A 13,186-nucleotide genomic window follows, 5' to 3' on the forward strand; every position below is an offset into this window, starting at 1 on the left:
AATGTCTTTGGCATAACCCCATACTCCAATCTCCTGGGAAGCCACTTAAAAATGAGTGAGACCAATGCTAAGTTCTTAGATACACAGCCACACAATGAGAAAGTTCAAATAAAAGCCAAGTTCTTAGCCTGCAGCGCTAAAGAATAAAAGCCAAGAAATTAGAGCTCAGAAAATGGATGACATAACCTTATAGCAGGACTCTTAGATCAGTCTGAGCAAGGACGTTACTGTTTACCTGGGATGGATCAAGTATAGTTCACTATGGAACGGGTGGGGGTGGGGGGACCACATAAACTATCAAAGCACCTTCCAGCCTGGAGTCTTTGAAAACATGAAGAGCAAACTACCTCTGCAAAAAAGTGAAGGTTCATGGATGAACTCAGACCATCATTTCCTAAATATTTAGGGCTCACTTCACTTGTCTCTACTACTCACATCAACCAGGAAGCCCCCAAATAATCGTGTACTTCATATTTCTTTGAAATGTTCATTTCTTTCATTGCTGTTGCCCCAAGCAACAACATAAAATTATTCATAGGAAGTGAGGCAGGGCAGCTGGTTTCACCAAACCTCTTCCTGCATATTAGTACAAAGGGCTAAAAATAAGTAAAATCATTTTGCTGAAGTTTCTAACCAAAAATAATTATTGACAAGGCTTTTTGTTTTTCCTTTCCCTGTTATTGTTCATTCCCTTTTAATTTCCTCCTTTACAAGAACAGAATGTATAATTTCATCTAGAAATGGACTATCACTGTTTTGAGCAAAAATAAAATGTTTATTGAGAAATAAACAGATACCTTCCCCATGGAGAGAGGACAGGCTGGGGTGAAAGCACAAGGCGGACACACAGACCATGTCCAGTGTTACTCCTGCAACCTGGCAGATGCCCTCCAACCTGCTGGCCCAGACACAAAACTTGTACACATGTTACAATTCTACATCATCAATCAGAGCTCAGCTGAACTTTCATCACAATGAACCTTAATCATAGTCAACATTTAGACACAGTGGGACATGTTTAGTGGATGGAACACTTGATTGATTTGTTTCCTCAGGTAATGCCTTGCTCATTCTGTCTCTCTCTCTCTCTCTCTCTCTCTCTCGCTCTCTCGACTTTAAAATTAAGGTATCTTTTGATACCTTCTCCCCCTCTTTTTTCTTTTGCCAAGAGAAACTTAAAGATGAAATAAAATGTCTAACTCATTTCCAAAGGAATTACTGTAGCCATACTGGGCAGGGCTGGCTGGAGGCAGGGTGGATGGCAGGATGCATGCTCGCCCTCCAGAACTGCTCCTCCGAGCCAGGGGAGTGCACGGAGAGGCAAGTATGCTGGCCGTGGGGTAAGGCCTTGGCCTGTTTTGGAATATTCAATGGCACGGAGTAAATAATTTTCCCCACAGGTTATCTGATCAGCTGTTATTCAGGGCAATTCCAACTGAGAACAAGAGACTTTCCTCATCTGCAAGTGGGTTACATAAGAGATATAAGCAAGAAACTTCTTAAGCGTCCATTAGGTTTGAGCTGGATACTTAGGCTTAAATCGTGTAAGGCGGAGATGAGACATAGAAATCACAGAAATAAACATATGCACACCAGACAACCATGACCTGCTATGGCGAGCTTTAATCACCACAGGTAAAATATTATAATATTTCCGCATATCAAAAATGGCTCCAAATTCTTTATCATTATCACCATAAGTTTAGAAATGAAAGCAGCAGTAATACCAAACTTTCCTGTTCATAATTGCAAGATTTATGAAACTTTCTTTTTTTTATTTTTTGAAACTTCCTTATAAGCACATTTTTTTTTATCATGAGGCTGATATCACCAAAGTGAAAAGAGAAAAGTCATGATCAGCTGGAATTTATTCAATGTAGAATTTTTAAAATAATTTATTCTTTAACCTGGGATGGCTTCTCTTCACTCTTCCAAACACTTGGTGAGGACAAGAGGAAAAGATGACAAATGGAGAGTCCAGTCCAGTCCAGGGGGTCCCCTGGTTACAGATGAGATTTAAGTATTGATATAAACAGAAGGGTAAAAATAAATACAGGGGCTCCACGGGTTATGACACAGTTCCGTTCCTACGACAGTGACGTAACCCGAATTTTGGTGTAAGTTGAAACACACCCTAGTTTAGGTCACTTACCTATCCTAACACAGTTGTAAAATCATAATCTAGAACCTAAAAACACAACTAAGTCACAGAAAAAGGAAAAGGACATAAATATATTGTACTGTACAGTATACTGTAGTAACAGAAAAAATGACAAAAAATGAGTAAGCCAAAATACTCACATCTCAATTTTTTAAAGTTTTTATGGGAATGAGTATTGTAAACTCAAAATGTCATATGTCAAGACTGTCATAACCTGAGGACCCCCTATACTATGTTAAGACAAATATCTATCTGTCTAAGTTGCACTTAGTAGGTAAATTGTAGCTGTTGCAACTAATATACAAATTCAACTTAAGAACAAACCTACAGAACTTATCTCATTCATAACCCAGGGACTGCCTGTACATATAACATACAGAAGTTATGATTTTTAACTCAATCTACTGAGAAAAACAAAGAAATTGTATTTTAGTATCAATTAACTCAATGCTATCACATTTAAAAAATTAAATTGGCTCTTTCTCATAAAAGGGGAGTTGACAATAAATTCTCAAACAGTTCTTTCCTACAATGTCTCTTGCAGTACACTCTACTTACTACATATGAGCCAGCTAATTAAGCCAGAGTTCATACAGATTGCCTTGCAAACCTCAGCTCCAGGCTCATTCACCTGAGAGAAGACTTGCATGTGTCTAAAAGAAAAATCACCCCAAACACTTCAATAGTTATCCCAGTCAAGTGATGGGAAAGGTAATACTCTTAAATCAGAAAAAAATGACAGCCATGTTGAAGTGGAGACTATTTAAACATTTTTGGTATGTAAAAACAAATAAGTAACAGAAAAGATTTCAAAATCTAAATTCCTAATGTCTCTCACATAGTTTTTTGGGAACAAGGCTGGAGCAATCGTGTGCTACCACTCATAAGGCAGCCTGGAGACTTTTCTCTGATTATTTCCATGAAGGAAATCTTTGCTGTCATTTGGTTTCAAAGTATTATACATGCAATTTCCTGTGTACTACTTACTTTCAACTGCACAATTACGAGTATTCTGGGCTCTAATAAACATGTGGGAATACATGGCAGGTAGAGAATTATCATACATAATCTTGCTCCATACTCTTTATTTTTATTATTCCTGGATACCTCCCCAATTAAGACTGAACTGAACAACACAGACATGGACATTTACTGGATTTTTCTTGGGAAGTTAAATTATGTTCACTAACTCTCAGCCAAAACTGGGTGAGGAAAATGAAGAGAGCATTCAGTACTAAAAATGAATTAGATAAAAAGGTTTTCTGGGAAAGGCTTGATACAAGTGTTCTTCTTATTCTTTATTTCCAGGTAGAATCACTGAAAAATCAAGGTTGGACAAACTTACAACAATTGTATGGCCAATGCCCCATCTGATACCTGAACTCCTATACAACATCTCTGCCAAGTTGTTGTCCAGCCTCTGCTAAAATACCTTGTGCGGAGCAAGCTGTTGCAACATGACTTACTCCCCCTAGAACAGGATAGCAAAACAGATGGAACAGATAAACAAACTCCCATTAAACATGATTATGAATTTCATCAAGCTTTTCAAGAGAGTTAGCAGATTGTTGACTGCTACTCACAGGAATAAACCAGATTTGTTCCACGCATCCCATGCTTTCTGCAATGATCCAAAATGGGGAAACAGAACTCAGAAATGTGAATTTTCTAAATCCTTGTTGAATAGCTGTGTATGTGGCAGTGGGGAAGCAGATAAAAACATCTTAGAAGTAATCATTACTATAGAGACCCTATATAAAGGGAAAATAAATGTTTTGAATAATAAATTAAAGTTTTGCTGTAAAGCTGCAGTAAACACCTTGAGCAGCAAGACTTGGTACAAGAGTTCAAGAGCCTTAGTGGATGAACTGTGGGCTAATTAGACAGGAGCGCTGTGAGAGTCAAGCCTGAGACTGGGCCTGCTCTCCTCAGGTGGTCAAAAATACTCTACCTTCATTTTCTTTTTCTGGCTCCTTTGGCAGCACTGCAAATAATTCTCTCATTTCTGACTTCTCTCAAGGTGCTCACACTGCTACAAAGTTTCAGATCCCCCCTTCAGAAGACCAACAAAGCAACACATGATTGGTGGACAGCAATATCGGAATTCAATTTACAAAGGTTCAGTTCCTCTGAAGGAACAAATTTCTGTTTGTATTTTTATCTTCTGAACACACAGATGAATACATCTATACCCCCTGGTAATACACACATAAACTTTAAATACTCAAAGTGAAAACTGAGACTCAGCTGATTCAATTTTAGTAGTATGTTTCACTACGGTGGGGGGGGGTGTTAAAATGGCAATGGCGTCCATCTTAAACAAGACTGTGAATAACAAAACAAAACAAATAAAACCCAACCTTTAAGTCATTATGTCTTTTTATATGGAGGCCCCCTTTTTACATACCTGTTTCAAAAGTGTCAGATAATTAAATTTAGTGGCTAGATGACAGGAGAGCAAATTTTCCTGCAAAAAAGAATAAATGTCCTTGACCACTGAGATTTGGAATCACTGAAAGTCTATTAAGTACTCAGGATAGATCTGGTTGGCATCAAACACCACAAAGATCTTTGGATTCCAGGTGTCATCCACACAGCTGTCATATAAGTTCACATAGCTACCGTCTTTGGAAGGAGGTCGCATGTATTTGGAGTCTCCATTTATGTAATCTCCAATTAGTACTCGAGCAAGAAACATAGATTTATATGCTCTAAATAAATGCCGCTGTTGCAAGCTTACACCATGGATTTGGAATGTGTTTCCATGTTTTATGTCATCTTTGCAGAAGCGACTGGAATAAGCAGCATCTCTAGCAAAATAGGTTCCTTAAACAAAAGAACCAAAAAAAAAAAAAAAAAAAGCCAAGATTACTCTGAAGAATACATGAAACACAAGCAAAAACATTCTAACTATTAGGGGAATAGACACGTGGAATTATAAATATAACAAAAAGAGATGTAGAACTTCTGCGCACATAGATCTTTAAGAAAAGAATAGAAATTCATCTGGTATGGACAGCTGTGATTCAGACTGCCACAGGGATAGATTTGTTAGGATGTACCAGTAGTCCCTACCACCAACACCATTCCACCCCACCAAAACAAAGCTGCCAGACTTTTTCAAAAGAAATCTTATAAAGAAATCCAATATAAGACAGATACAAAAGTGCTTAAAAGTGGGACTTCAATTGTTTGGCCCTCCCTCCCATTTCCAGTTCCTTCCTTCCTTTCCCTCAGCCCGCTAGCCTGTGCAGCAGCCACGGGACCTCTGAGGGCATAGTGAGAACTGCTGTCTACCCAGATGATTTCAAACCCTGAAAAGCCACATTTCTATGATACAGAGTATCAATGCAATAATATTTCTGGAAATAATAGAACTCAATGTCCAGGAGAGTGCAATGCTATTCACATCGGACCATCTCAAAGGACCAATTTCACTGGTTCATTGCTTAAATATAAAAACTCAGCAAGCATCTGACTCTTCTGAGGAGTCAGGCTGACATCATTATGGAAATACTTACTCTAAAACATTTTGAAAGAGAATTGCAAAGTCTCCTATTACCAAATGCTGATGGGATGTAGGTAACACTTTTCTGACCCTCTTACAGTTAAATAAATGGAATGGTATTTTCAGTAGTTATGTTAAAAGTTAATTTACTTTTTAAAATATAGCACATCCTGATCCTAAGTGGTAGAGAGTTCTCTTGATGGAGGTAAGGTACAAAGTAAGAACCAGCAAAATAAATGTCCATCCCTTACCTTTTCCCCTCATCTCTCTCCTTAATTTGCTTGAGTAGTGGGCATAAATTGGAGAACTTGGACTTTCACATTAGAAAAAAGGTGAGGATTTCCCCCATTATTCCTTATTGCTCATTAATATTCTTACCTATCTTTTTCTAAAAAACAAAACAAACAAAAAATACTAGTACCTAGACCTGAGAAAAATATAATTAATTAATTTTATAGTTCTATCTCTGACATAAAAGAGTTTTAGTTTTATTCCTGGAAAAAACTTATACATGAAAATTAAAAGTAATACAAACACCAGCTAACACGGATATGACGACCCATGCGATGAGTGGGGTTGGGGTGTGAGCTAATCGGGTAGGGGTGTGAAGGTCTTACTTCTATCTTGTACATGCAGGAAGTGGCTTTTCTTTGGCTCCGAAACTCTGAGGGTGTGTTGGGAACCTAGCTTAATAACTATCAAACCCCTGAATTACAAAACAATCAATTATCTCTAAAGAGAGAAGATTTGCTCCTAGGACTTGAACTGGATCTAGAATTCTGATAATTACCTTTTCCAAATAGAGCACCATGTATACCATTTATTCTCCAATCAAAGTTATGAATACAAATTGCTTCCACAAATTCACTGCTGGTTCCATGAAATAGCATTTGTTCATTGACTTGAGGAATACCACTTTTTTTCTTAAGCTGAGCCTTTTTCCTAAAAACACAATACATAGAAAACACAGAGAAAAATATACCATAAGTGGCAGTTATTAATTTTTCAAGGAGCAAAATTCAATAGAAAGTATGAGCCAGAAAACATTTCTTTAACATAAATCATAAGTGGGCAAAGCAGCTTTGAAGAAAAATCTTGAATGCTTGAATGCTCTTGGACACAAAAATCATCTCATCATCAAAAATTATTAGTTAACACTGAGACTTAAAGCTGAAAACAAACCCACAACTATATACAGTGTGTCCATAAAGTTATGGTGCACTTTTGACTGGTCATAGGAAAGCAACAAAAGATGACAGAAATGTGAAATCTGCACCAAATAAAAGGGAAAACCCTCCCAGTTTCTGTAGGATGATGTGGCAGCATGTGCGCATGTGCAGATGATGACGTAACACCATGTATACAGCAGAGCAGCCCACGGCCATGCCAGTCGAGATGTGGATGGTACAGAGGAAAGTTCAGTGTGTTCTGTGGCTTGCTAAATTCGAATCCGTGACCAAAGTGCAACGTGAATATCTGCGCGTTTATAACGAAGCGCCACCACATAGGAATAACATTACTCGGTGGGATAAGCAGTTGAAGGAAACCGGCAGTTTGGTGGAGAAACCCCGTTCTGGTAGGCCATCAGTCAGTGGCGAGTCTGTAGAGGCTATACGGGATAGCTACCTAAGGAGCCCTAAAAAATCTGTGCGTGAGCCCACATGGAACTGCACTGAATAGGTATGAAACTGGGAGAGTTTTCCTTATATTTGGTGCAGATTTCACATTTCTACCATCTTTTGTTGCTTTCTTGTGACTGGTCAAAAGTGCACCATGACTTTACAGACACACTGTATGTGTCAGATGATTCCCTATTATAGTAAAGATCATTGGCTAAACCAGTCAAGTTTTACAGATGCCTAAAAGTGATACTATAAACAAATAACACAAAATTCAAAGTCTTTAAACAGTGAGTTCCTTGAGCAAGGACCATGCCTTAACCTTTTTATTCCCAGAGTTTAGAAAATGTTGGTTCAACTGAACTGAATTTTGAATCTAAGGGTTGGAGGGACATTAAGCCATCCAGTTCAACCTCTTCCCAATGGGCAAATCTCCTCTAACAATACAGGACTGACTGTAACAGTAAAAAACAAACTGAAAACAGTCTAAAATTCTTTCATAGAAAATTGAATAAATAATTATATATTTATACTTGAAAGTTAAAAGTAATGCACTAGTGCCCTGGCCAGATAGCTTGGTTGGTAACAGCATCGTTCTGAAGCACAGAGGTTGCCAGTTCGATCCCTGGTCAGGGCACAAACAGGAATGGATCGATGTTCCTGTCTCTCTCTCACTATCTCCCTTACTCTCTTTCAAATCAGTAAAACAAATATATAAAAAAATAATGAATTAGACTTACATGTAAGTATACTGCAAAAAGAGATATGATTCAAAATAATATAAGTACACATATATAGGTAGTAAAAAATATCAAAACATGGACAAGAAGGCATCACACCAACCTCAGGAGGAAAGAAGGAAAACAGGAGAATAGGGTAAACACTTCACCAGTATCTGTAATGCTTTGTATCTTTAAAAAATAAATAAATAAATAAATAAATAAATAAAACCAGATACAAAGAAGAAGAAAATGTAACAAATATTAAAATGTTAAATCTGATTGGTAGGTATATGGGTGTCTATAAATTGCTGCATTTTCCTTTTTAAAATATTTCATAAAAGTGATGTTTTAAAAATGGAAAAGAATCCCTTTGCCCTAGTATATCTCTAATAGATGGCCATTTAATGCCTGCTTCAATTCATTCCAGCACCAAGTGCTCACTGCTTTGCAAGACAGCACAATCTATTTGTGATCAGCTGTCATCATTAGAAAGTATATCCATCCCAACACTGAACCACAATCTGCCTTCTTCCTATTGTTTCTATTGATTGGTCTTAGTTCTTCTCTTCTGAACACAGAACAATTCAAATACTCTTATACAAAACTACTCTGCAAATATCCAAAAATAATTATGAACACTGACTTAGGTTTTCTTTTCTAGGTTGCATCATTCCATCAGCTATTCCTCACGCAGCATAGCTTCCAGGCCTTTTTTTATCCACACTGGACACCCCTTCTTTGAGAAGAATCTGCTGGATACATTCCCGTTCATAAACATTGGTAGGAAACAGAAAGTCCAGACAGCACTGAGTCCACCATCACGCCACTGAATTCACTTTGGAGCAGGGGTACCACACTTCTACAAGTGACTTACTTTGTAGTTTCAGTCAATTAACACTCCCAGGACTTTTTCAGCTGGACTTCTCCCAACTTGCTAGATTTGTACAATCTATTTACAAACCTAATGGCAGTACATTTATTTCAATTAAGCTTTATCTTGATATAGCAATTTTAAAAGTACAGAATTTATTTTAAAAACCCGCTTAGCTTAGTAACTATGCAGGGGTGGGGGGGTGTTGGTGGATACTTGCATTTAAATGATGAAAGAAGCAGAAATGTATGTGGTCTTTCTTAACAGCCATTTGGCAGTATGTATCAAAAATTTTAAATATATGCTTTGATCTACTGGTGATAGTCTTTTCAAACCATTAAGCATGACATTAGAAAGCTGTGCTTTAAACAAATTTTTACTTCAGAGAAAGCCAGCATGGTTTTCCTAAGAATTGATTATGCTAACTTACTTTTTTAAAACTTGGCTTACTTTTTTTTTAACAATGTGTATTTGTTGATTTTCTAAGAAAAAAAATCTTTTTTTTTAAAAAAAAAAGATTATTAGTCATATTGTTTTGACTCACAGTTTCAATCTCCCAAGGTCTTTCTGACTCCTGATTCATTCCCACAACAAGCTGCCTCCTGCATCTTTCACAAGTGTGATATGCAAGCAAACCTTCTACATTTTCACCCAAATTCCTGATGCGAGTGTTACAAGGCTCAAGAAGAAAGCATGCATGATTTTCAAGTTACTCTCTGCATAAGACTTTTAACTGGGTATTAATTTTTCTCCTTCTATTTATTCAGTGGACACACAGTTCTCTATCTTGTCTCCATCATAAGAACCTTTTTAACCACTTTGTGGAAATTTGTTACACTAAGGGGCTCACTCATTTATGACTATGGTAATTCTCTTACTTGGACATTAGTAAATATACACTTTTTTTCTAGGCAAACATTGTTAGAAGGATGTTATATCTATAGCTTCATGATCTATAATGACTACAAATCTACAGTATTCTAAAATCAGGATATTTACTCATCACTACTTTTCAGGCACAGATTAGAATAAATTTTGGGTTGAAAATTCATTCCAGTCTCTCTTCGATATAAATGAAGTGTTGGTTAAAGACACAGGTGTGTGGGCATTAAGAACCAACTCATATGATGTGTTATCCCAGTAGAAGGCAGAGTGGGATGGGGTGCTCAAAGCCTATCCCCACAGCATGGATTCTCCTAGTGCTCTCTGCTAAGGCACCTGTGAAATGGGGAGACTCTCATACCATGACCCTGGTGTTCCAGAAAGGATGATGTTGAGTTCTAGGGCCTCCTGGACTTCAGTTAGACTTTTGGGAAAAGTCATAGGATTCAAACTACACTAGGTTCTTCACAATCCTGCCCACCTTTGCCAACCCCACGTTCATTTCTGAACTTACTGAAAATATTGTAGCACCCACTTCTCAAAGATACCTACCCACCCAGGGACTAGAGTACCAAAAGGTCTAAACTGGATATGCCACGTACTCTGAACTGAAGCAGGAATATTGTCATGCTCTAGACTGAAATGTTTGCCTAAATTTAAACCAGTGATTCTCCATCCTGGATGAACATCAGAATCATTTGCAGAACTTTTTAAAGATAATGTTAGAATGCAGAGGTTCTGATTCAGTGGATCAGGGGTGAGGGACAGATACCTCTACTTGTTAAGCTCCACAGGTAGAGCTTAACAAGATAGTCTCTTATCTAAATCCGCATTCTTGCCCATCTTAATGAGACAGCAGCTTTCATTGCTCTTTTTTCCTTGCTACTTTCTCCTTCCCAACCCTGGATCAACCCAACTACCTCCTCTCTCCACTCTTAAATTTGAAGGGCTGAAATAAGTCTAACAACATCTCCCATGGTTTTCACTACAAATTCACACATTCCAACTTTAGCTAAGTGCTCAGCACCGATAAAAATCTTATAGTTCCCAAGTTAGCTCTTACCCATTTTCCACAGTGGGCAATTCAAATCTCCCTTTTCCTATATCTCACTCTCTCATCCACACTTCCTTAACACCTCATTCTCTACAGGTGACCTCACTTATTATTTCACCAAGGAAACTGGAAGAATCAGGATGGAACTCCCAACCTAACTCCTGTTCTAATCTCCTCTACAGGGGTCCTTGGGTTACAACACAGTTCCATTCCTATGAAAGAGATGTAACCTGAATTTTGGTGTAAGTCAAAACACACTCTCTCCTAAGTCACTTACCTATCCTAACACAATTGTGAAATCATAATCTAGAACATAAAAACTCAACTAAGCCACAGAAAAAGAATACTGTGTATTCTTCCACTGTGTGCAACCAAACTAGTTCACCCATGTAGTCTGTAAGTACTACACTAATGGTGTAAGCTGAAACACTTATGTCTCAATGTAGGGCCAGTAGCCACAGCCATCATCAGAGCCGCCTGGCCTGTGCAGGTTCACATTTGATCCAGACAGACAGTAATGAAACAATGGAGCCAAGAACTGGTGGGCTTTAATCCTAGCTCGCACCTGCCAAGCAAGTGAATACACACAGTAGGAAAACACTTCCCTTTCCATTCAGGGCTGCGAAAGCCACTAGAATCAAAGGCCCCACCAGCCTTATTCACCTCTGTTCCCCATCTGCTTCTCTTTGCACAAACTCTGCACAAACTGGCTTCTCCTTCAGCACTCTGCCATCTTGGTTACCTCTCCTATGCAATGCTGATGGCAGGAACCGAGCGAGAGAGACCCCCTGGTCTGCTTTATTTTATAGTGTAGAAAATTAAAGCCTTCAAGCCAATATACAAATAAGGAAGTCTCTGATACAAAGCCACTTATCTGAGGCATAAATGGAATTCCTCATAAGAGTGCACCCCCCCCATTATGCAACAGTTAAGGGTGTGGGGAAAAGATTAGTTTTGAGAAGATCTTAGTATTAGAAGGATGTTGAAAAGATCTTAGTATTAAAAGGGTGGGAAAGGCTTAGTCTTAAATCTAAGCCTTAGGCTATAAGGACTTTGTTTTCTATACCCAATGCAAGCTATAAGCAAGCAAACATATACATCATATTTACAAAGTTATTTGACCAACACTCAATTTTTATTATTTTTTTTTAATTTTAGTGAGAGGAGGGAAGGTAGAGAGACAGACTCCTGCATGCGTCCCAACCAGGATCCACCCATAAGCCCACTAGGGGCTGATGCTCTGCCCATCTGGGGCTGTTGCCCTGTTGCTCATCAACCAAGCCATTTTTTACCACCTGAGATGAATGCCACAGAGCCATTCTCAGCACCTGAGGTCTACTTGCTTGAACCAGTCAAGCCATGGCTGCCGGAGGGAAAGAGAGAAAGAGAAAGAGAGCGAAAAGAGGAGCAGAAGGAGTGGAGAAGCAGTTGGTCACTTTTCCTGTATGCCCTGACTGGGAATTGAACCTGGAACATCCACCTGCTGGGCCAATACTTTACCACTGATCCAACTGGCCAGGGCCAACATCTCAAATTTTTAGATTTTATGGGAGTGAGCATTGTAAACTCAAAACATCATATGTCGAGATGCTTGTAACTCAAGGACCCCCTGTACTTATTTCTAACATACCTGGACCACCCTTCTCTATCTCCTGACATATGTTCTCTGAATTCCATCCCATCACACCTCTTTAGAAGCCTTAATCCAACAATTACCCTTCCCCTTTACTGTCTTTTAAACTCGCTCTCTCCATATGTTCTTTCCTATTATAATTTAAATATGTTGAAGTGTCTTCCATCTTTTAATTCTAAAAACATAAAGCAAAACAAAAACACCCTTCCCAGCTCCACACTACACATCTCCTCAGATCTCTCATTCGCTTCACTGCCAAGCTTCTTTAAAGAGTCAGCCACATTTGTTGTAAATACAATACAGGGTGGGACATAAGTAGGTTTACAGTTGTGAGTATGCAAAACAGTTTATTCTTGTATTATTCATTAGTGTATTATGTTCCATACAAACAACTGTAGACCTATTTCTGCTCCACTCTGTATAGTCCACAAACATTGCTCTCATCAAGGGTTCCAATGCCAATTTTGTTGCAGAACTCAAAGGATATTTTCAATATTTATCTTGCTTGGCAACTCTCCCACATATGACTGCGATGACAGCCACCTGTGTGAACCACTTCCTTCCTTTGGCTTCTGTGATCACATTCCATTGGTTTTCTTCCACCTTTTCTGGTTGTTACTTCTCAGTTTCTTCCTTGGGTTTTCTTTTCCTCTGTCTAACCCTTCCAGAGTTCAGTCCTTGGCCCTCTTATTTTCTTTAGCTACATAAAATCCCTGGTCATCTTATCAATTCCTAT

General features: G+C 38.4%; 1 protein-coding gene across 4 annotated transcripts in view; it reads right to left on the reverse strand.

Annotated features, from left to right (window-relative positions):
* Positions 1-1,822: 1,822 nt before the first annotated feature.
* PARP11 (poly(ADP-ribose) polymerase family member 11) overlaps positions 1,823-13,186 on the reverse strand; it is a 47,975-nt gene continuing 36,611 nt past the window's right edge. For all 4 annotated transcript variants that reach the window (XM_066257716.1, XM_066257718.1, XM_066257717.1 and 1 more), the window contains 2 exons: positions 6,460-6,611; positions 1,823-4,987 (listed from right to left, as the gene is read on the reverse strand). In XM_066257716.1, coding sequence (XP_066113813.1) covers positions 4,671-4,987; positions 6,460-6,611 — 469 coding nt within the window. In that variant the 3' untranslated portion in view covers positions 1,823-4,670. The remainder of the gene's footprint in view (positions 4,988-6,459; positions 6,612-13,186) is intronic.

The sequence above is a fragment of the Saccopteryx bilineata genome, chromosome 2, assembly GCF_036850765.1.
Source record: "Saccopteryx bilineata isolate mSacBil1 chromosome 2, mSacBil1_pri_phased_curated, whole genome shotgun sequence".
Classification (NCBI taxonomy): domain Eukaryota; kingdom Metazoa; phylum Chordata; class Mammalia; order Chiroptera; family Emballonuridae; genus Saccopteryx; species Saccopteryx bilineata.